At 39.9% G+C, this 22,732-nt stretch overlaps 3 protein-coding genes across 3 annotated transcripts; 1 reads left to right on the forward strand and 2 right to left on the reverse strand.

Moving 5' to 3' along the window:
• Positions 1–1,649: 1,649 nt before the first annotated feature.
• On the forward strand, positions 1,650–8,219 carry LOC310825051 (intestinal mucin-like protein). The gene is made up of 19 exons (XM_083697482.1): positions 1,650–1,981; positions 2,089–2,327; positions 2,474–2,645; positions 2,779–3,026; positions 3,256–3,439; positions 3,711–3,912; positions 4,193–4,365; positions 4,469–4,538; positions 4,706–4,821; positions 5,085–5,116; positions 5,553–5,721; positions 5,881–5,985; positions 6,078–6,118; positions 6,356–6,478; positions 6,625–6,723; positions 6,800–6,928; positions 7,115–7,154; positions 7,395–7,515; positions 7,732–8,219. Exons 3-19 carry the CDS (start codon positions 2,492–2,494, stop codon positions 7,943–7,945), a joined length of 2,220 nt encoding a protein of 739 aa, XP_083553608.1. The 5' UTR covers positions 1,650–1,981; positions 2,089–2,327; positions 2,474–2,491; the 3' UTR covers positions 7,946–8,219.
• Positions 8,220–8,378: 159 nt separating this feature from the next.
• On the reverse strand, positions 8,379–16,424 carry tollip (toll interacting protein). Its single transcript, XM_083665039.1, has 6 exons — positions 16,251–16,424; positions 15,242–15,391; positions 14,686–14,868; positions 11,366–11,518; positions 10,923–11,007; positions 8,379–10,760 (listed from the first exon to the last, which is right to left on the reverse strand). Exons 1-6 carry the CDS (start codon positions 16,281–16,283, stop codon positions 10,540–10,542), a joined length of 825 nt encoding a protein of 274 aa, XP_083521165.1. The 5' UTR covers positions 16,284–16,424; the 3' UTR covers positions 8,379–10,539.
• A 2,506-nt stretch (positions 16,425–18,930) lies between these two features.
• Positions 18,931–22,727, reverse strand: LOC310801503 (ras-related and estrogen-regulated growth inhibitor-like). The gene is made up of 4 exons (XM_083665558.1): positions 22,520–22,727; positions 22,339–22,395; positions 22,121–22,194; positions 18,931–21,740 (listed from the first exon to the last, which is right to left on the reverse strand). The coding sequence occupies exons 1-4, from the start codon at positions 22,638–22,640 to the stop codon at positions 21,258–21,260; spliced, it is 735 nt and encodes a 244-aa protein (XP_083521684.1). The 5' UTR covers positions 22,641–22,727; the 3' UTR covers positions 18,931–21,257.
• Positions 22,728–22,732: the final 5 nt, after the last annotated feature.

Here is a 22,732-nt window from a genome sequence, read left to right on the forward strand (position 1 = left end):
GTAACCACAACAACACAGGTACCCTCAACAACTGCAAAGGCAACTACTGCTGAAACTTCAACAAAGGAAGAAACAACCACGACCATTGGATCTACAACAACCAAGCCTCCAAAAGAAGCCACCACAGGTCCAACAACATCATCTACCACTGTAATTGTTGAAACACCAACCTCAACAGCACAACCCTCAACAGCAAGTACTGTAACAACAGAGCAAGCAGTCAAAACATCCAAACCCACTACAGTAACCACAATAACACAGGTACCCTCAACAACTGTGAAAGCAACAACAGCTGAAACTTCAACAAAGGAAGAAACAACAACAGCGACCATTGGTTCAACAACAACCAAGCCTCCAAAAGAAGCCACCACAGGCCCAACAACATCATCTACCACTGTAATTGTTGAAACACCAACCTCAACAGCACAACCCTCAACAGCAAGCACATTAACAACGGAGCAATTCGTAAAAACTTCCAAACCAACGACACTAACTACAACAACACAGGTACCCTCAACAACTGCAAAGGCAACTACTGCTGAAACTTCAACAAAGGAAGAAACAACCACGACCATTGGATCTACAACAACCAAGCCTCCAAAAGAAGCCACCACAGGCCCAACAACATCATCTACCACTGTAATTGTTGAAACATCAACCTCAACAGCACAACCCTCAACAGCAAGTACTGTAACAACAGAGCAAGCAGTCAAAACATCCAAACCCACTACAGTAACCACAACAACACAGGTACCCTCAACAACTGCAAAGGCAACTACTGCTGAAACTTCAACAAAGGAAGAAACAACAACAGCGACCATTGGTTCAACAACAACCAAGCCTCCAAAAGAAGCCACCACAGGCCCAACAACATCATCTACCACTGTAATTGTTGAAACACCAACCTCAACAGCACAACCCTCAACAGCAAGTACTGTAACAACAGAGCAAGTAGTCAAAACATCCAAACCCACTACAGTAACCACAACAACACAGGTACCCTCAACAACTGCAAAGGCAACTACTGCTGAAACTTCAACAAAGGAAGAAACAACCACGACCATTGGATCTACAACAACCAAGCCTCCAAAAGAAGCCACCACAGGTCCAACAACATCATCTACCACTGTAATTGTTGAAACACCAACCTCAACAGCACAACCCTCATCAGCAAGTACTGTAACAACAGAGCAAGCAGTCAAAACATCCAAACCCACTACAGTAACCACAATAACACAGGTACCCTCAACAACTGTGAAAGCAACAACAGCTGAAACTTCAACAAAGGAAGAAACAACAACAGCGACCATTGGTTCAACAACAACCAAGCCTCCAAAAGAAGCCACCACACGCCCAACAACATCATCTACCACTGTAATTGTTGAAACACCAACCTCAACAGCACAACCCTCAACAGCAAGTACTGTAACAACAGAGCAAGCAGTCAAAACATCCAAACCCACTACAGTAACCACAATAACACAGGTACCCTCAACAACTGCAAAGGCAACTACTGCTGAAACTTCAACAAAGGAAGAAACAACAACAGCGACCATTGGTTCAACAACAACCAAGCCTCCAAAAGAAGCCACCACAGGCCCAACAACATCATCTACCACTGTAATTGTTGAAACACCAACCTCAACAGCACAACCCTCAACAGCAAGCACATTAACAACGGAGCAAGTCGTAAAAACCTCCAAACCAACAACACTAACTACAACAACACAGGTACCCTCAACAACTGTGAAATCATCAACAGCTGAAACGTCAACAAAAGAAGAAACAACACCAGAGACCACTGGTTCTACAACAAAGCCCCCCAAAGAAGCCACGACCAGTCCAACTTTCTTAACTAAATCAACCCAGTCATCAACGACTGCAGCTCCTACAATTTCCTCAACTGGCTCAACTACTTCATCTTCAATTCCAACCACTAGCCAGTGCTTTTGCACTGTTAATGGTAGAAATTATTTACCAGGTAAAAGTCATTGAATTTTCTTCATACAATTTATTGTATTTTTCATTAAAAAAAAATCCATTCTCTGCAAACTGACAGTTTTTAATGATTGCCCTTTCAACAATCAGGGGACTTGGTTTATAATGTGACTGATGATGAAGGGTGGTGTTTCACTGCCTACTGCAAAGCAACATGCCAAGTCGAAAAGCAATCAAAGCCATGTCCTACCACCCCACAACCCACTTCATCGTCCACTACCATTGTCAAGACCACAACACCATCTAGCACAAAGAAGTCTACAGTATTGACTTCCAATCCTACATCAACATCTAGTCCAGACTGCACTCGCCTTCAGCCACCAAGAAAGGTAATCAATGCTGAAAAAATATATATATTTTATTTGATATCAATTATTTGCAAAATTCAAGTATTTCTCTGCAGGTGTATTTGCAAGTCTCTATAATTGCATGTGTGATATCCAGTAATTACTCTCCTTCATGAATTCAATGATAGAATGGAGAATCTTGGCAAATGAATCCGTGCACCACAGCATCATGCAGCAATGGTGAAGTTATCGAAAAAACGCTTTGGTGCAAACCTGTGGAGCCATTGCGTTGTGAGAATGGACGTTTGCCTGTCAAGGTCTATGATTCAACCGGATGCTGCTTTCAATATCAATGTGAATGTAAGTCAAATTATAGCTTCCAATATTGACAGTCCAGCAATTTTAAGTTCGAGGTATTCCTAAATTCCTTCCGTTTCTATTATTGCATCTGTCTTCAGATGGTGCTGTTAACATATCTATTATTCTTATACAGGTTTATGCAATGGATGGGGAGGAGCTCACTACCTGACATTTGATGGCAAATCTTACAGTTTCCAGGAGAACTGCTCATACTATTTAGTCAAAGAAATCAACCCTAAAAACAACTTGACCATTATTGTTGATAATCACTACTGTGGGACAACTGGCAGTGTTTTCTGTCCACAGTCCCTTATCATTCTGTATGAATCCTATCAAATTGTTCTTACCCAGCTGAAAACTACAGAAGTAGCAACTAATGTGGTAACTATTTTAACAACATATAAAGATTGATTTATATTCATATTCAAATTGTTGTATGTTGTATTATAACATGTTATTCATCAATTTGATTGTTAGATAAACATAACATTGTTTTTACATATATGTATAATTTATAAATGAACACAATAATGGTATTGACATAGACATATAACCACTTGTAAGATGTACCATGACTCATCCATTGTTACTACTTTCTTCCAAAATTCAGGTATATGTCAACCAAAAACGAATCTACCCAGCCTTCACCCAGGGTGGCCTCATTCTAACTAGTACTGGTATTGAGATCATGCTGGACATCCCTGCGATTAAGGCTCAGGTGATCTACAAGGGCTCATCTTTTAGCATCAACCTTCCCTATTCCCTTTTCCATGACAACACAGAGGGCCAATGCGGTGAGTATTTGTTATATTCAAGGGAATCAACAGTGACATTTCACGGTAGGAATAGGAACATGCCCCTATACAGTGTACCCTATAATAAGTGTGTACAACAAAAGGGCTGAACATCAGCACAAATATTTGCAAAAAAGGGAAATGGTATGGATGTTCCCAGTGCTATTATAGAATAGCAAAATCAACCGCTTCCACAAGTTGTTTGTTTGTTATAGTGTGTGTGGGCTGGCGTTGCTAACTTGGTTTTACCCTCACCTCCTCAATTGTCAAGGTACCTGTGATAATTCCAAGACGAATGACTGCCGGTTACCCAATGGTCAGGTACAGGCCTGCTCTGATACAGCTGGCCAGTGGCTGGTCCCAAACAAGGGCTGTGCAACTCCCCCAACATCCCCACCCAGTGTCACCACAGTGGCCCCAACCTCAACCCCTGTCCCCTGCAAGCCAACCATTTGTGAAATCATGAACAGCAAGTAAGGATTACAAATGTGTCTGAAATAATATGGTTAGAATGTGAGCAGCTGCAAATGAATGCTTTATTGTAAATCTTGAGTTTTTATGATGTGTACTGTGTGCTACTGGCTTCTATTTGAACTTGGAAAGTACTTGCAAGTAAACCATTCAAATGCCAAAATGTGTTAAAACAAAGGTGACACTCAGTTTGACTGGTATGCATAAGTAATGTTTGAAATGCACAAAATGTGAAGTACACAACATCTCATCTTTAAAACAGCCTTTGTTTTTCTGTCAAAGGGTCTTTGAGGGGTGCCATTCAACAGTTTCTCCTGATGCCTTCATTGAGGCCTGTAAATCAGATGTCTGCAACAATGGGAATTCCAGCTGCTCTAGTCTGGAGGCGTACGCATCTGAATGTTCTAGTGCAGGGATCTGTATTGACTGGAGGAATTCCACTAATGGACAATGCGGTAATCTCACAATAGGCGTAAATGTCATGTCACAAATCTATCAGGTAATGTATTAGCATGCAATTGGTTTGTGTTAACATTACATCTTCTTTCAATCCTACAGACCATATATGCCCCAAAACTAAAGTGTACATGCCATGCGGTCCAGTCACTGAACCAACATGCAATGCCCGGTAAAAATGAATCTACTTGCATTTCCTATACATTCCTATCCTAGGATCCTTTTTGAGAAACAATTTACATAATTTCTCATTTAGCATCTACACTTTTCGTCAATGTTTTGAGTCATGTTTCATAAAATGTTGCATATTGCCAATCCTCACTCTGCATTCTCATGCAGATATAATGAGAAGTTTATGGATGTGACCAACAACACAAAGACTAAGGAGGGTTGCTTCTGTCAAGCTGGAACTATTTTATTCAGCACCTACTCTGATACTTGTGTTATCTCTTGTGGTAAGAATTGATTTTGGACAATTTACTGTTGGGAGTATGGCAGGGAGTATAATCAATATTAGAGTATGTTCTCAGTCAGTTCTAGTAATTTGTAGTAAATTGCCCTAGTAAATTGCAATTTGAATTTATTGTGCATAACATTAAGTTGGAATTGGGTTTTCATTTTTTATTCAACTTCAATTGAATGGTTTTCTGGATATATTTGTAATTACAACCATTTAAGACAAAACTTAAACACAGTACACCCTCTGTTTGTTTTTCAGACTGTGCTGGACCTGATGGCAAACCCAAAATGGTTAGAAATTCCTTAAACACCCAGATATTCATTGTCTCAAATACTAAGTAATGAGACACATATTATTTCAGTCAGGGGAACTCACTTCCATTGACATAGCCTACACCAAGAGGGACAATTAGACATAATTGAGCAACATGTAGCTAATAGGCAGGAACCAACTGGTTACTCGCAGGAACCAACTGGTTACCTTAGTTAGGCACTGCAACGATCATCTGATTTATGAATCACATCAACTTCCAAACAACAGAGTCTGAACACATTTCTATGAAACAAAGCAATATAACTCAGTGCCAATACAAATTAGTGCTGATCAAATCATCTGATTGTCAGTTGACTGTCTATACAACTAACTGCCTTGAATAATAAACCTGAACCACCATGTACAGTGTAGAGCACAACCTGACCTTAGCCTGACTTTGTTTTTTCCGTTAAGCCTGGCGATACATGGAAGAGTGGGTGCCAGCAGTGCATATGTGACAAGGACTCCATGGGAGTCCAGTGCCAGCCCATCACCTGCCCCCCCCCACCAGTCAACACCACCTGCAATGAGTATGAGAAAGTGGTGAATAAGACAGATGGCTGCTGTCAGACCTATTCATGTGGTGAGTGATAGAACAGTGACTCATCAACTCTGTTATAGCTGCTCATAATGCACTCGGTTGAGATTATTAAAAGAGTGCCCTGTAGGGGGGACAGTGAGATTATTTAGCCTTCTAAAAGCTTATGTTTTAATTGCTTACCATTGGTTACCTTCCTAACAGAGTGTGATGTGAAGCTGTGTCCCCTTCCCAAGCTAAGCTGCCCTGCAGGGTTCAAACCGATGATTTCCATGGCCAACGGGAGCTGCTGTCCCACTTATCAGTGTGGTGAGCCCCTTTGATATTACAAAAGCATTGTACCATTGATATTGTGTAAGTAAAGCTTTGAAACAGATTCTTCCTCAACACTGTCATTACAGTTCCTAAAGGTGTCTGTGTCTACAACAACAATGAGTACCAGGTAAGAATAAAGAATTGTAGACATATATATAATTCAAGGAGTCTTATTCAAGACTGAAAGATGGATAGTAAAACAGTAAACATAATAGCAATTGTGCATTTTCTGCACTAAAATGCAAGTTTCATCATATTTGGTCACATTTGACTATAATGCTGTAATAAAACAGCCCCCTTGGAATCTTGCTCTATTCCAACCCTCTTTCATAGTGGATTCTAACAGTTTTCTCTTCCACTCCAGCCTGGCTCTGAAGTTCCCAAAGGTACATGTGAAGATTGCCAGTGCAGCTCAACCGTGGACCCTGTCAGCAAACTACACACCATCGAGTGTAAACCAATGTCATGTGACACTACATGTTCACAGGTAATAATGTCTGTACAGTATCTATAGAGAATGAGTTAAGCCGAACTCAGGAGACAGTCCTCCTTAAAACCTTTTCTGTTATTTTGAAAACTGTTAGCGGTCTGGCAAGGAATGATTCATTTATGTACACTCCATCCTGGTCACAGGGCTATGAGTATCAGGCCATACCTGGTCAGTGCTGCGGGAAGTGCGTACAGACAAGCTGTGTGGTTATGCTGCCAGATAACACCACACAAACTATTCAGGTGAGTACATGAGTGTGTACTATAAATGATCTGAGCCTCCTCCAGATGTCTTCATCATTGTCTCCTTGTCGAACAGGTGAACCAGACATGGTCACCACCGGCCGACAAATGTGTGAAGTACACTTGTGAGAGAATTAATGGCCAACATGTACCTGTGGAGACAAAGAAAGTGTGCCCTACTTTCCTCCCGGAGAACTGTGTCCCAGTGAGTTTCTGTTCTCTCTCACATCCCTCATGGGAACATACATTTACTACATTTACATACTAGCACCATTGGGTCATAGCAATAGATATATTTGATTTCAACTGCATGCCCATATTTTAGCAACATCTAGAATGTGAGGTCACATTGTATTTTATGTACATTACTTAATCTGCTTTTTCATCACAGGGCACAGAAACGACTGACTCTGATGGATGCTGCAGAACCTGTAAGTAGCAAGCCCAGTCAAAGCATTCTTGATAATCACCTCATTACTAGTTTAATATATCACAGTCTTGCCTCAATAGTCAATAACGTGCTCTCTGCAATGCCTCATAAACAAAAGTATTGGATCAAAAGTTAAAAGTGATATGCCTGTACAGTATGCTGCATGTTTCTGATTAATCTGCTAGTTGTGTCATACATGTAGTAACAGTGACCTAACTCTTGACACATCTTCCCTGATCAGGCACAGTCCGTAGTGTGTGTAACATCCAGAAGAACAGCAGCAACATTGTCATCAATGGCTGTTCCACCTCCCAACCTGTGGAGCTCACCTCCTGTGCAGGCTCCTGTGGAACCTCCTCCATGTATGTCCCCCAGCTTGATCTCAGCTCACAGTCAATGAGAACCCATTGGCTACCTAGTGTTCATGTAGAGTGCTGTGGTCTTATTTTTTTCATTGTAAATGCTCATTTAAGGACCATTAACATGTATTTAAAAATGTTATCTTGTGTCATCATGATTGATTCAAGCTGTAACATATACTATTTCCTCTTCTCTTGTGTGTGTGTGTGTGTGAGCAGCTACTCAGTTGAGGCCAACAGCGTGATGCACTACTGCTCCTGCTGTCAGGAGGCACTCACTAGCAAGAGAGAGCTGGAGCTGTCCTGCCCAGATGGCACCAAGGTCAAACACTCTTACATCCACATTGAGACATGTGCTTGTCATGTCACAGACTGTGATGCAGGTGTCACCCCCACCCAAAAGACATCAGTGCAACGCAGGAGGAGGCGTTAAAGATGCGATTTGACGGCATGACACACAATCTGGACTGACAAAGATTTAAATTGTAATTATTCACATTAGGTAATGTCTTAGTCTAAAATGTGTACTCTTGTTTAAATGTATTTAAATTAATAATTCCTGCGTATTTCAACAATCTCACCACTTTCTTCGTGGTATAAGTATAACATCTCATATACTGTTATTGTGGAAGTACATTGGAGATATTTTTGTGTAAATTTAGTCTAGAGAATCCCCTTTCTTCCCTGTAGTTTATTAAACAACAGCAACTTTACTACCATGTGCTTCTGCATCTTCCTTTTGCTTTGTATTCATTTCTATGATACATAAAATATGTAGTGTGGTACTCTCCCAGGGTGGTGGAGTTTAAGAAATGACAAACAAACCAGCAGGTTGAGGTGTACATTTGTATAAAAGACCAAACAAACACAGATAACCATTTTATTTCCACAAACTGTCATTAGTAAAGGAAACAAAAGCAGAGGTCATAATGCAAACATAGGTCAACATCAAAGAATTTGTGTACATTCAAACCAAATAACCCATCCGACTGATTTAGCACATAGCATTTGCCATTCCATTGACAGCAATCACAAAAAAAAAAAAAAAAAACTCAATGTTTCTCTTGATGGGTTAATATTAACTCAACAAACCTTTTAAAACATCCTACTTCCTCATCCTTATTGATATTAAAGAACTTAACAAATTAGAGAAATGTTATGCCCTCACCTTAAGTAGGTAGGTAGCTTTATTTATGGTCTTTCAACATCTAGCTACTGTATATGTCATGAGAATCAGGATCATATGAACCCAAGTGAACACCTTCTCATTCAGAGGCTGTAATATAATCGGGAACCCATTACAGGAAAAGCAACCAAGAAAGCCAAATGGCTAAACATTACAGAGAAAGGGTTCTACTCTGTCCAATCTGGTTTATTACCACATTTAACATTGTTTAATGGACATGCCAGGCTAAACATGACTCAAGAGTATACATGTTGAAAGAGTGTGAAAAAGAATGTGAAATGTCACATCTGTTGAAAACAGATAAGATGCCAATTTCCAGTCAATGTGCTTGCTGTCTTGGGAGAAGTGGGGTTCTAACACGCATTTGCTAGGTGAAATATTTTACATCAAGTGGGTGCAAGTCACAGTACAGCAATGAAGAATTTAAACGTACACATTTTATGCACATGACACTTGTGGAGTATGGCCTAAGCAGAGAGAAATGGAACTCACATTTTGATGAATCACACCAAAAACAGCACAGGATCTTTCCTTGGAAAAATATATGCACATCTTTGCAGATTAAGTCATTATAATAATTAATTAATTATTATGTTAAAATCAGACCTTTGGCGGACGGCAACATTCAATATCTCATATCAATGGATCTCTACATAAGTCTCTTCTTAATGCGTTCATGGTAAGGGCAGTATAACATTTCCTCTGAATGAAAATCATGCCACAACTATCATTATGCAGTACCAAAATGTATTTCTGAATATATAAATCCAGCTGGGACAGGTCACAAGTTGAAAACCCTGAATTCACAGAGGTGCATGGGAAAGGATGGTGTTATAACTAGGCTTATATGTTCACCTCTGCTGCTTTGAATATCATTTCTCTGTTACAGCACTATACCTTTCTGACATAACAAGGCTATGTTGTCAAGTCATCAGCATAATTATATACAGTTAAGATAATGCTATTACCATAACATTATTTGATATTGCATTATATCACTACTTTGTTCCACCCCTAGTTCACAATTATCTAAACACTAACATTCCAAGGGGCATTTTTGGTTGAAGTCGTGCAAAATCACATGGCATTATCCATAAAAGTAGAGTGGTATAATAGCTAAATAAATCTTAACATATTTGAGTGAGGCTGCTCAACCTCCTTTAGGCAGTGGCTGTGTGGCTATGAGGTGATTTGAAACTGTCCCAAATCATGTGTTTGTGACATTGTGGAAAATTCTCTTTACACTCCATATCGCTGCATACCTAAATCTCCTTTCTTCATAATTTATAATCTTTTGAATATATAGAACTATATTTATACAGATATATATAAATCAAACACAGAGAAGCGAAAAAACTTGTCAATACACATATACAGAGAAGACTGGCTAGGAAGCTCTCAACAAATGTCTTTCACACCAACTACTTAGAATCAAATATCAGTGGAGATCTGCAAATTAAATTCCTTTCAAATGCCTGACAAAGCATTGCATCAACATCAATTGTACATTAACCCATTCTGGGTTAACTGGAATGTGAAACTGAAAAGTCAACCAGCCATCACAACACTTATCAGTAGGTAGATCAAAATGTTCCAATCCCAGGTGTGTACCAAGAACGAAGCTATGTATAATATGGATGGTAATGTACTTTAACCAGATGTATGACAGCTCAGATATGAACATGTTTATGATTAAAAAAAAAAATATATACTATTGTATTTTCTTTTGTGTGAAATGACAGTTGAGAGCTTGCAGGCCTGAGTGCATATTTACAAACTGTGCAGGGTGCGGTAGCTGTGAAGTGGGCAATGTTCTGGCCGCCATTAATGTGGCTTGGCCGTTACAGCTCCTCAGTCATCTGCAGTAGAGAGTTGATGGCAGCATCCTTGTTGCCTTGCTGAGCTTCCATCACTGTGCGGATGACTTCCCTGTCCAGATTGGGGAACATGTCCTGCAGTGCTTTCAGATCTTCCTCACTACAGGGAGCCCCCTGAGGGGAAGCTGAGGGTGCAGCAGGCAGTCCCATGGGCACCATTCCCTGGTTGTACACGGTGGGTACTCCTGAGAAGAGAAAGAGGCAAGCAATTTACCTTTTCATTGGTAATTTCTTGTACAGGTCAATGGGCCATGGCTGCAATGTCAGTGTCTAAGTTTGCATTGGTGTCTGTTCAGTCATACTGCCTTTGTCATAGTGGAGTGTGTGGGCTATATGGTTCCACTCACCTGCGATTGGTACATATCCCACCCCTTGCTGGTAGACTGTGGGCATGAGGACAACTGGCTGAGACATCATACCCGCTGGCATTGACTGAAGGCATAAGAGCAAGAGATGGAGAGAAGGTGTAAGTTGTTAACCTTCAAAATATATTTTGCTCAGGTGAGTGTCAAAACTGAGAGGTTCTAGAGGATCTCATTACATTTTAGTCCAAATGGATCAAGGCATTCATTACTCAACAGAAAACTGCTACTAAAGCAAATATACCAAACACAAAAAAATCCTAACCTGTTTAATCTGTGAACAGTCTAACAAAGACCATTACTGTTCTAGGGTGAGTTTCCAAAAAAGCCTTTTAGCACCAAGATCATCATCCATACGGTGTTCTGCGCTTCAAAGCCATCGAGAAACTCACCCCTGTACAATGTGTACGTGTGCTTTGTGAACTCACTGCAAAGGACATGACAAGGTTGATCATGCCCTCCTTGTCGTCGCCTTGTCTGCCACTCAGGCTGTACCACTCATCAACCACACTGCCCTCCCTCAGGCCTTCAGGGATGGTAACATGTGTCCATGCAATCCTGTCATCCATGGAGAATGCTCTCTGGAAGGAACAGAAAATGTAATTTTAAAACACCTACAATCAGTAAGATCAAATCTTCCATAAACCATGACTCTTCATCAAGAAGATATACTCCAAGTTAGGGATGCACCAACACCACTTTTTCATTGTGGATTCTGAGCACCTGCCGATACAGAGCACCGATCCAATAAAAGGCTCTCTTTTTTTAAACAGCTGTGAGTGGAGGTGCTATGCTTAGCATCATTCTTGTCCATCTAAAAACAGTTAACACCATGCTCAAGCTGGAAATGTTAACTTTTGATTAAAGACCCCATTTTATAACTTTGTATAAGAAAAAATCCATACATGACTGAACTAGAAGAGGAAGTTCCTGAAGAAACTTTGTGGACTTATATATTTTGGTAGTTGAAGTTAAAAGATGGTTTGGACTATAGTTACTCTGACAGATGGATAGATTAATAGACAGATAGTGTAAATGTGCTTATTGTTTAAAAGGTCTAAATAGTATCAACCATCTGGATAGAAGTTATTTAAGTAGGGTCAGTCAGAACACATTTTAAAAGTTGGATTGAGTTAATGAAAGATTTTTACCTTTTAAAATGCATCATAGGAACCCGCATGGTCCCCCATGTTAATTCATGCAACTTATTTAAGTGGAGTCAGTCTAGACATTTTAAAGTTGAATTGAGGTGTCAAGCTTAAAATATGAAGAAGTAGATACATTTTGAAATGTCCCCATTCAGAGCGAAGGGCCATAGGAATGGACAAAGATTTCAGGCAAATTCGAGTACAACTCAAAAAGTATAAGTATAAAGTATAAGTGGTATGAACAATATTTTTTCATGCAACTGAAGCTTGTGCACAAGTATGGGCATTTAAAAGTTGATTTGAAGTTCATGTTTTTAAGTTACAAAAAGCAGAATATTTAAAAAATAGTTTCAAAAAGTTGAATACAAGGAACTCAAGTTAGACATGCATTAGTATGTTGTAAAGTTGGATTGGCAGAATAAAAATTATAACTAGTAAAGAAGTTTCCAGAAGAAACTTTGTGGTCTTGCAAAGTCTTATTTTGGTATTGGAAAAAGATTTGGACGATAGATGGATATGTTGGGTAGTTGGAAGTTAGTGAGAGTCTTATGGTAGCGGATACAATTTAAAGATTGGTGGGTGGGTTGGTTGGATAGATGGATGGGTGAATGGTTGGTTAGAAGGAAGAGGGGATGGATACATCATAGAGGGGAGGTATAAAGTAGGTAGAAGTTTAGAAAGTCCCCACTGGTGTAACGATGGCGCAGGAGTCCCACATGAGGGTTTTTTTTCAGGTTGTTCACCTCACAAAACAACCACCAGGAGGCATTGTTGAGCATAATGGATATGTTTACATTGCAAGAGTACTGTAGCCTGCTGTACGAGTTGTTTTAGATGCACTGCGTTTTGTACAGTATCATAGCCTCGGTAGGCTAAAAAGGTTGGTCTAGCTTGTGTACAGTAGCTTAACTTTAAGGTGGTGATAAGACCTGTGAAGGATGTTTGAAAAGAGAATGGTTGTTGCGCCATATGCGTATGCACTGTGCACTGCATTTTGAGACATATTTAGTGTAGCTTGTATAGCTTAACTTTATCTTCAATATTGCCTGTATTGGATATCTGACATATGTATTCAGCCCAAGACACCAGCAGTCACCACTTGCATCAATAAACTGACAGGTTGGTGTGGTGATACATTTTTTTTTTTTATTTACGACAAACATTTTTTCCGATTCATGCATACATTGTATTGGACACATGATGTGTGTAAAATACTTTTTTGAAGGTAGTACTCACCATAATAAGATAGCCTTTCACAATCGCTTGCTTGATCGTTTCAGATTAACAATCAAAGCAGAGCAGTTGAGGTATAGTTATAATGGGAGGGGGAGGAAGAGAGGACTCGCTCACAGAGTCAAGATCAAGCAAGAGAGCAGGAGAGAGAGATACAGCAGAGCATGTCCAAAACCATTTTTTTGTATGCCGGTGCGCTCCTCCCAAATAGGCAATGGCATTATGATAAATAATGTGTGAACAAAACAAGATTCAACTCAAGATTACATTATTTTATTTGTTCTACGTTTTAACGAAAATCAAGATTTAGCCGACTAGTAGTTGTTCTGTATGACAACTGTAGCAAATTTGGCTTTTGGCACGTTTCTCTTCACAGATTAAAACCTAAAATCCAGTGTGACTGGAGCAAGATGTTCCCAAGCCAGCCAGGAGTTGAACGTTTATAGTGATATACTGTATAGTTGACGGGGGAGGGTAATCTTTCTCTTTCTGATTAACAAACAAAGGCTTGACAATTTATCTAGCACGCTCTCCCCCTTCAAACGATCCAACGAAAAGTGCTATACAAAGTAAATGCATTATTATCATCCCACTGAAACCCAAAATCCTTACTCCTGTCTCGCATGAAAATTTGCTGCATTATTAAAGTCAACTTATTCATGTCAGACTGCGCTAAACATTTCCCCCCGCTTCTCTGAGCTGAGAGAATGCTTGAAGACGGTATGAGAGTAGATAGGATTGCATATCCGATGAATTTATGGGAAGCCTGAAATGTTGCGAGGGGGTGAAGGTGGGGTTGCATATCACATGTTAAACAAGCAATTCTTCTGACCTTTGATAGGAGAATGGTTGAATGGAATATGCATATTATGGAGGATGGTTATTGACAGCTGGTGCTGTTCAAGATTAGGGAGGACGATTATTTATTTTTTGTGAGCATGGTGTTATTTCTATTACAGACACGGACGAACTGGGACAACAAAATGGGGGCCAAGTATTTGAGCAGAGTGGGAATGAGTAAGTGTTAACGTTAGTGTTAAACGGTCTTTGCTTTGTAAGCGCTGTGGGGTAGTGGAATCGGGACAAATAGCCAAAATGCGAGGTGGTGCGCGGTGACATACAGTAGGCGCCTGCTACTGTAGATTGTAGCGCATGATAGGATGAGTTGGGATTGACATACTGACAAATAAATGCAACGCTTAGTTTGGCAAGATTTGTTTGTGTCATGGTATCAGATCGGATAATAACTATCTTCGATTCCTGATCCAGCATTTTAGGCCAATATATATATATATTTTTTTTTTATAATAATAATAATTGTTGAGATCTCTTCTTTGCCCATCATCATCTAGTCTGTTCCGACTTACCTCATCAAAGATCTCCAGGTAGAAGGAGTCCACTCCAGGTGGGATAGTGCATTGGATAACTTTGTTCCATCGGGGGTTCTTGGCACCATTATGCGCTGTCGGTGTTTCATAAACAGCATACCCTAGTCTGATCCTGCAGTAAGGGTCCATGCGTGTCATTCCATAGTTTTTTGCAAGCTTGGCCTGTGGAAAGATATATAAGGGTGGTTTCAGAAAATGTAATTTACAGCCATGATCTTCCTTTCTTACATTGATATCTCACTCCTTGCTTAAAGTGTCTGGTATAACAATTGCTCAAAAGTAGCCTAGCAACAGCAGGGGGAATCTACCACCGAAATGTAATTGGTTTATTCCACTCAATTCGCTACATCTGAGCAGTTCATCTTGCTAGACAAATCAAGCTACTGTGCTAAAGGCAATATGGAGATTTCTGAAAATGTGCATGTAGCTGTGCCTACTGTAACCTGTGATTCACTAAGACATGGAAATGTTGATCCAACAACTTAGACAGTGGACAAAGATCAAGCATATGTACAGACAGTTAGAAACACCCTACCTGAACCACAGTGATGCTAAGCCGTCCCACAGTGCCCAGTGATCCCCCATACTGCAACTGCTGAGCTGCTTGGGCATCCAACTGAACCTGCTGCTGCTGTTGGGTGGGAGTAATACGCAAGAAGTCCTGAGGCAACTCTCCAATGTATACCTGGACAGACACACAAGAAGCCCACGGGATGAGTACAGAACACAGTGAAGCTTAGATGTGACAGGATAATTAACTACTGAAGGGAGCAGTAATCATGTGACCAGCATCTCTGGGTCTTCACCCGATCTGGCTTTGGTCAAGCCCAAGGACTCAAACACAAACATGTATCTGGCTCGCTTAGGCCACATCTATCACTGGCATAGTGATTTTCATCACTACAGCTTAGCTTGCAGACCACAGAGGAGATAGGTCTCCAGCTAGCCAAATGAGTAAGGGTACGCATTTACCCTTCTTAGTCACTTACTAGGTAGCCTTGAACTAAACACAATTACATTCTGTAATGTATTATTTTCGGTGAAATTAAACAAAGTGAAATGGAGCAAAACTTTGTCTGGTGCCAGGCTAGAAATGAAGAGGTCTCAAGTCGAGGCCGTAATATGATCAAGCATCCTCAAATGCATTGGCTATGATGAAATGATGTGAGAAAGTGACGTGAAGTCTTCCCACTGACATTAAGAGTAATCGTTTAGCCATCTCGAAAAATTGTCAGGACTAATACACTAGCCTTAGGACGTCCAGCAACTTCATCACTGCCTACTAAATTTGGACTCGCTAATAATCCGCCCAAGTTAGCTAACGTTAGCCAGGTAGCTACCCATTTTCTGACTCTAGCATGGCTTCAAAACCACAATGAATCAAATCAAATGCTGTACCATTAAGTTATTGTTCGAAATGTTAGCTAGCTAGCCAAATAGATCGCAATGCGTGCAAATATGTGCAAACTGGAAGTGGCTAGCTAGCTACTCGTGTTTACTTGTTAGATAGCTAGCTAGCGTTAGATAGTAGTGAACTGTTATACCTGTCCCCGTTGGGTGCTAATGGTAGTTGCCATTTCTTTGTCTAAATGTCACCAGAACGCCTACTTTAATTGTTTACTGTTTGAATCAAATGCAATTAAAAATTGAACTGATAAAAATGTAAACAACTGAACTGGCAAGCAAGCAGCTGGTACAGGCAAGATATTATCCAATAGTGTTACGCCAACAATCCTGGCTGGCTTCAAAGATCAGCTGACACTTATCTGTGTTCTCTGAGCTCAAATGGAACTCCGCCCACCTACTTCCGGTCAATGTAAATATATCTAAATGAGTATTTCTTCAAAATAAGTGCTCTCAAGTTAAACTTTATTTTGCATTTAAACATGGTAAATAGGTATTAAGGAACCACAGACCACCTGATATGCATTCTAGAAGTGTTCCTGAGTAGAGTGGTACCAGAGATTAATTGAAATCTATGAAAAATAGTTCTGTACAGTCCATTATATGTGTCCTACACAGTGCAGATAGGGCACTGTATGGCGCAAGTAAATAGCCAACAACATTTGCTAAGACATAGCTTTAGATTCAAACTCACCTGATATGCATTCTAGAAGTGTCCTGAGTAGAGTGGTACTCGAGATTAATTGAAGTCTTTGTACAATCCAATTTATACAAATATAATAGGCATGTGTAAAATCACATGTAATTGGACAAATATGTACATTTTAAAGATCAAAATATCTTGATATACATCAAAAATGTATATACTTTCTGTTGGCTAATTTGCGCTTATCAAAAATAAGATAACATATTGTGATCTCTTAACTTTCTATTCATATCAACTCGCGCCTTTATTTTGAAGCCGCGAAAAGGGCGAAAAACGGAACCGGAGAAAAGCGAAACCGGAAGTCTTAATGTTGCTAAATGGAGCCTATTCGAGCTCAAAGAACACATATCTGACAATTGTCTCCGCTTTGGGGTGCGTTCCAGGGCGTCTATTTATGAGGTTGCTTGAAGCAGCGATGTGCGCTACTTGTGATCAAATCAATAAACGTGTTTATTACTACTCAACACATACACTCACCGGAACACCTGTACACCTTCTCATGGTGGAGGTGGTGTAATGGTGTGGGGAATGTTTTCTTGGCATACTTTGGGCCCGTTAATACCAATCAATCATCGCTTGAATGCCACAGCCTATTTGAGTATTGTTGCTGACCATATGCATCCCTTCATGGCCACAATTTAACCATTTTCTAATGGTTACTTCCAGCATGATAATGCACCATGTCACAAAGCAAAAATCGTCTCAAATTGGTTTCATGAACATGACAATGAGTTCAGTGTTCTTCAGTGGCCTTCCCAGTCACCGGATCTGAATCCAATAGAACACCTTTGGGATGTGGTAGAACGGGAGATTCACAGCTTGAAAGTGCACCTGAAAAATCTGCAGGAATTGCGTAATGCAATCATGTCATCATGGACCAGAGTCTCAAAGATCTTGTGGAATCAATAACACAAAGAATTGAGGCTGTTGTGAGAGCAAAGGGAGGCCCTACCCAATATTAGTATAGTGTTCCTAATAAAGTGTTCAGTGAGTGTAGATAGACAGTGGGCACAATTCAATGTTCCTATCCATAGTAAAAAAATACATTAAAAAAATACATTAAAGAATATTCCATACAAAAAAGGCTATGAGGAGGGTGCAAGTTCTTTTGGGAAAAATGTTTAATTTAAATTCTTAAATTCTGAATGATATAATTAAAAAAAGAAAAAGAAGAATGGACAATTGCAGTTGGACTTGCATGAATCCATATTTTGTGCCTGCTGAGTAAAACCGGGCCCCTTACCATTTCATCTCATGCAGAAAACTTCTTCTGACAAGCTACTAGAGGTAATTTGTGTTAATTAACCTTCCTTCTCTGTCCCTCTTCCCCAAAGTCCATAGTCATGTAAGCACCTCTCCCACCTGCTCCTTCAATTCCAACCTAATTAATGAAAGTTGTCATGGCCATATATAACATATATTTTAGGGTAGACTGAAAGATTTTCTGTCATTTCAACCAATGGCATATAGCCTTTTTCTTTATTTTGAAGAATATGACTTACAACAAAGAGTAATTGTCTGATTATTTATTCTGAATCCTATTCAGATCTGGCTTCTTTATAATATCATTGGTAACAATTTACATAAAGATATCTGTTTTGGGGTTTGTAAGGCTTTTCATTATTTAATACATAATGTACACTCACTGGCCACTTTATTAGGTACACCTCAGCCAATCACATGGCAGCAACTCAATGCATTTAGGCATGTAGACATGGTCAAGATGACCTGCTGAAGTTCAAACCGAAAATCAGAATGGAGAAGAAAGGTGAATTAAGTGACTTTGAACGTGGCATGGTTGTTGGTGCCAGACGGGCTGGTCTGAGTATTTCAGAAACTGCTGATCTACTGGGATTTTCACGCACAACCATCTCTAGGGTTTACAGAGAATGGTCCGAAAAAGAGAAAATATCCAGTGAGCGGCAGTTCTCTGGGCGAAAATGCCTTGTTGATGCCAATGGTCAGAGGAGAATAGCCAGACTGGTTCGAGATGATAGAAAGGCAACAGTAACTCAAATAACCACGCGTTACAACCAAGGTATGCAGAAGACCATCTCTGAACGCACAACACGTCAAACCTTGAAGCAGATGGGCTACAAAAGGGGGTCCAACCCAGTACTAGCAAGGTGTACCTAATAAAGTGGCCGGTGAGTGTATAATTTAATTGATAATTTAAAGCACCTATCATTCCCTAAAACTAGTTGTGTAACTCAAGCCTCTGTCAAAAAACGGGTTGGACCAACAATGCATTTCAGCAACAGAAAGCAAACAAAACATGTCAGGTTGATTACATAGCATCAACATGGAAAATAAACTGGGGGTTTGCAAAATGTCAACCACTAACACACATTTCTAAACCAAATGCAAATGTTAGGGCCTTGCCCTATATCAATTGGCCTTGCATTTCTTCCTCCAACAACGTTATCTTGGGCTCAGCACAAAGTCCTTAGAGAATGAGACTCATTAGACTCATTCAAGACCCCAAGTTGCAACTTTAATGGTTCTTTATTTTTTTTTTCATTTTAAGTTACCCTCAACCACCTTTGGATCACTTTACATGATAGATTTATCATTCAACTACCACAAAATACTTTGTTTGGTCATCTTAACCTTAGTTTTAACAACTACCCTACTTTCCAGAAGTACAGTGCCCTGCGTAAGTACGGGGACAGTGAAGCAGTTGCTCTTCTTTTGGCTCTATACTCCAAAAGTTTGGATTTGAAATCAAACAATTACTATGAAGTTAAAATAGAGATTCTCAGATTTTATTTGATGGTGTTTGTGTACATATTGGTTTCACTATTTGTAAATGACAACAATTTTTATATATAGTCCGCCTAGTAATGGGACAATTGCGTTTGCCTTTGGAGTCTACTAATGATGTCTGTCAATATGAGGACGAAAAAGGTGTCAATGAAAGTCAAGGAAGCCATTATTAGGCTAGAAAATCCCCCGAAACATAGCCAAAAGCTAAGACTTGCCAAAATCAACAGTTTGGAACATGAAAAGAAAGCACTGGTGAGCTCAGCAATCACAAACGGGCTGGTAGGCCAAAGAAGACTTCTACAGTGGATGACCGAAGAATGCTCACCATAATTAAGAAAACCCCCAAACATCTGTCTCATAGATCATCAGCCCTGTCCAGGAGGTAGTGTCAGAGACTACCATCCGCAGAATACGTCAACAGCTGAACTACAGAGGCTTCACTGCAAGGTGAAAACCACTACTTATCCTCAAAAAGGATAGTCAGGTTAGTTTGTTAAAAAGTAACTGAAGTCTGGAAAAGGGTCTTGTGGACAGATAAAACAATATGTACCAGAGTGATTGAGTAAAGTTTGGAGTAAATAGGATCTTCCCAAGATTTACAGCATACTGTACATAGTGTTATGGTTTGGGCATGTATAGTTTGCTGCCACTAGAACTGTCAAACTTGTCTTAATTGATGATGTAACTGCTGGTGGCAGCAGCAGAATGTATTCTGAAGTGTACAGACACATCTTGTCTGCTCAAATACAACCAAATGGCTCCAAATTCGTTGGATGACGCCTCACCATACAGGGTGACCGCAGACTTCAGGTTATTGCTTGCAAAGGATTGTCGACCAAATACCTAATGAGTGCTTGTACCTTATATTAATCTGTCCCATTACTTTTGGTGTCCTGAATAGGGGTATTATGTATAAAAAGTGCTGTAATTTCGGAATGGATAAACAAAAATACCCTTACATAAAAGCTGACAATCTACATTGTATAGAGCCAAAAGAAGAAAAAATGCTTCACTGTCCAATTACTACGCAGGGCACAATATGCATCCCTTAACATCAAATCAGAATAGCCAACATATGATACATTCCTTGCACCCCCTACATCAAACGCCACTATACAAGAAACCTTTTCTGTTGAGGGTGCCCCTAATTGTAAAGGGTCATATCAGGTTTCAGAAATAAATTAATATTTTCTGCAGGATCCTATTAAAGGGCCCTTCTACTCAAAAGCCCTTAAATCTTCCTCATCAAGAAACCTCCTATACTTCAGAAGTGTACAACAGCAATATATTTCATGTGGCCAATTAGAGCTCAATAGTATTTGTTCATATATTCTAGTAAGTAGTTTGTGGCTGTCAGAGAATTTACTTAAACAAAATCCATGTGTAAAAAATGATTTCTACTGCCTACAATGTACAAGTCTAAAAATAAAAATACCTTCATGACTACTTCATTTAGATCTTATTACCAAACTAAAATATCTCAGATGTAAGAATGATATCTATTGCTAAATCAATTTTCACATAGGTCCAAGTCTTTCACATCTCATATTAACTTTCAAAAGAGCACTAGTATTGCCTTTCTGGAGAAGCACCATGCTTCCAAAACAACTTGTTTCACATTTCCCCTGTGAATCCCCAAATCACAGCCCTCGTTCAGAGTCCCCACCCATCCGGCTCAGTCAGGCAGGAAGTCCCTGAAGGAGCTGAAGCTGAAGCTACGGCCAGGGGTGCCAGAGGAGCTGGAGTTGATCTTTGGGATCTTCTCCATCAGCTTGGAGACCCCTCTCTTGCGGAATGAGGCTGGAGAGGAGTCAAGTTGCTGGATCACGTCCCCATAAAGAGCATGAAATACACCTGCTGTCTCTTCCCACCCGTCACGCGCTGAAATCTCATGGAAAGGCAACTTTAGGCCCCGTGACAAGCCCTCTCCATCCTCAGTGCTCACCATTCGGTCAAACTCCAGGTCTTTCTTGTTGGCCACAATGACTATGGGCGGTGGTTCAGGGCTGCACTTGCGAGTGTTTGAGGAGTGAATATGATTGACCAGGAAACAGAGGCGCATGACCTCATCAAAGCTGCACCTGTCTGTCACAGAGTACACAATGACAAATCCATCACCCCACTTTATCTTCTCCTCGATCAGCAGGGCATCTTCCTCCTATTCATAAATGGTTTAGTTATAACAGAACAGCAAAAATGTTTGTGGGTCAATAATAACCTATAATGATATGCTGTCAGAATGCATTTACAATAATAGAAATAAGCTATTTGACAGGTAATTTTTCCAATGGACTTGGCGACCAATTGATAGTTGATTCAACTGTCAATCTGGACAAATGTGCAGAGCTTGCATGGCCAGAGTTATGAGATAGACTTTGTCATAACCATTTAGGATGTTTCACAGTATGACTGCATAACTTGTTTCGAATTAGTATAAGCATCAAATAAAAGAAACAAAATGCTTTTACATTGTGCTTTTTCAAACCAATGGCTCTGAGCACTTTTATTCCTGCAGTTCATGTACAAAAAACGTCTCACCTGTCCTGCGGTATCAAGTATTTCAAAGTGCACCATGTCTCCACCAATTGACATCTCATGTCTGTATATGGTCTCTGCAGAAGTATAAGCCATAGCCTTACATTACAAATGACAGTGATTGCAATGTGTTGGATTGGTGCAAATCTATTCGTTTGTTAATTATTAATAAGTAAACATTCGGCACAATTCAAAAGTCGACCCTCTCCCTGGTCACCTACCGAGCGTCGGGTCATACTCGCCAATGAATCTTTTTGTGATAAATCGCACTGCCAGTGCTGCAAGACATGACATAATTTCAATGTGATTAAAACATGTTATTTAAATTGATATGTGCACATTATACGAGTTATTATCTTCTCTACATGTTTAAAAGACATGACAGGAGTAAACTGCGCTTACCAGTTTTGCCAACAGCCGCTTGGCCCATTATTACAATCCTGACCGTTTTCGAAGGCAGGCTGCCAGTCCTTCTCAAAGTTCTTGATATTCCGAAATTCGAGGACATAGTTTCTTTGTCCATTGGATGTAACTGATCAAATAATTAATAGAACTCTATATTTTGAAACAAAAAGTTTCCTTCTCATATTTGACGTCCCGAAGTTCAGTCCCCGG

Source organism: Argentina silus, assembly GCF_951799395.1.
Source record: "Argentina silus genome assembly, chromosome: 2".
Classification (NCBI taxonomy): domain Eukaryota; kingdom Metazoa; phylum Chordata; class Actinopteri; order Argentiniformes; family Argentinidae; genus Argentina; species Argentina silus.

Bases quoted from the DNA above. Each gene is read 5' to 3' on its own strand.
- tollip (XM_083665039.1), bottom strand. From the start codon at position 16,283: ATGGCAACTACCATTAGCACCCAACGGGGACAG. The intron at 11,519-14,685 runs GTAAGTCGGAAC...TGTTCCTTCCAG, and splicing joins ACCTGGAGATCTTTGATGAG to AGAGCATTCTCCATGGATGA. The intron at 11,008-11,365 runs GTGAGTTCACAA...TTATGCCTTCAG, and splicing joins ACCTTGTCATGTCCTTTGCA to TCAATGCCAGCGGGTATGAT.
- LOC310825051 (XM_083697482.1), top strand. From the start codon at position 2,492: ATGAATCCGTGCACCACAGCATCATGCAGCAATGGTGAAGTTATCGAA. The intron at 3,440-3,710 runs GTGAGTATTTGT...TCAATTGTCAAG, and splicing joins CAACACAGAGGGCCAATGCG to GTACCTGTGATAATTCCAAG. The intron at 5,117-5,552 runs GTTAGAAATTCC...TTTTCCGTTAAG, and splicing joins CTGATGGCAAACCCAAAATG to CCTGGCGATACATGGAAGAG.
- LOC310801503 (XM_083665558.1), bottom strand. From the start codon at position 22,640: ATGGACAAAGAAACTATGTCCTCGAATTTCGGAATATCAAGAACTTTG. The intron at 22,396-22,519 runs GTAAGCGCAGTT...CATGTCTTGCAG, and splicing joins AGCGGCTGTTGGCAAAACTG to CACTGGCAGTGCGATTTATC. The intron at 22,195-22,338 runs GTAGGTGACCAG...ATACTTCTGCAG, and splicing joins CGAGTATGACCCGACGCTCG to AGACCATATACAGACATGAG.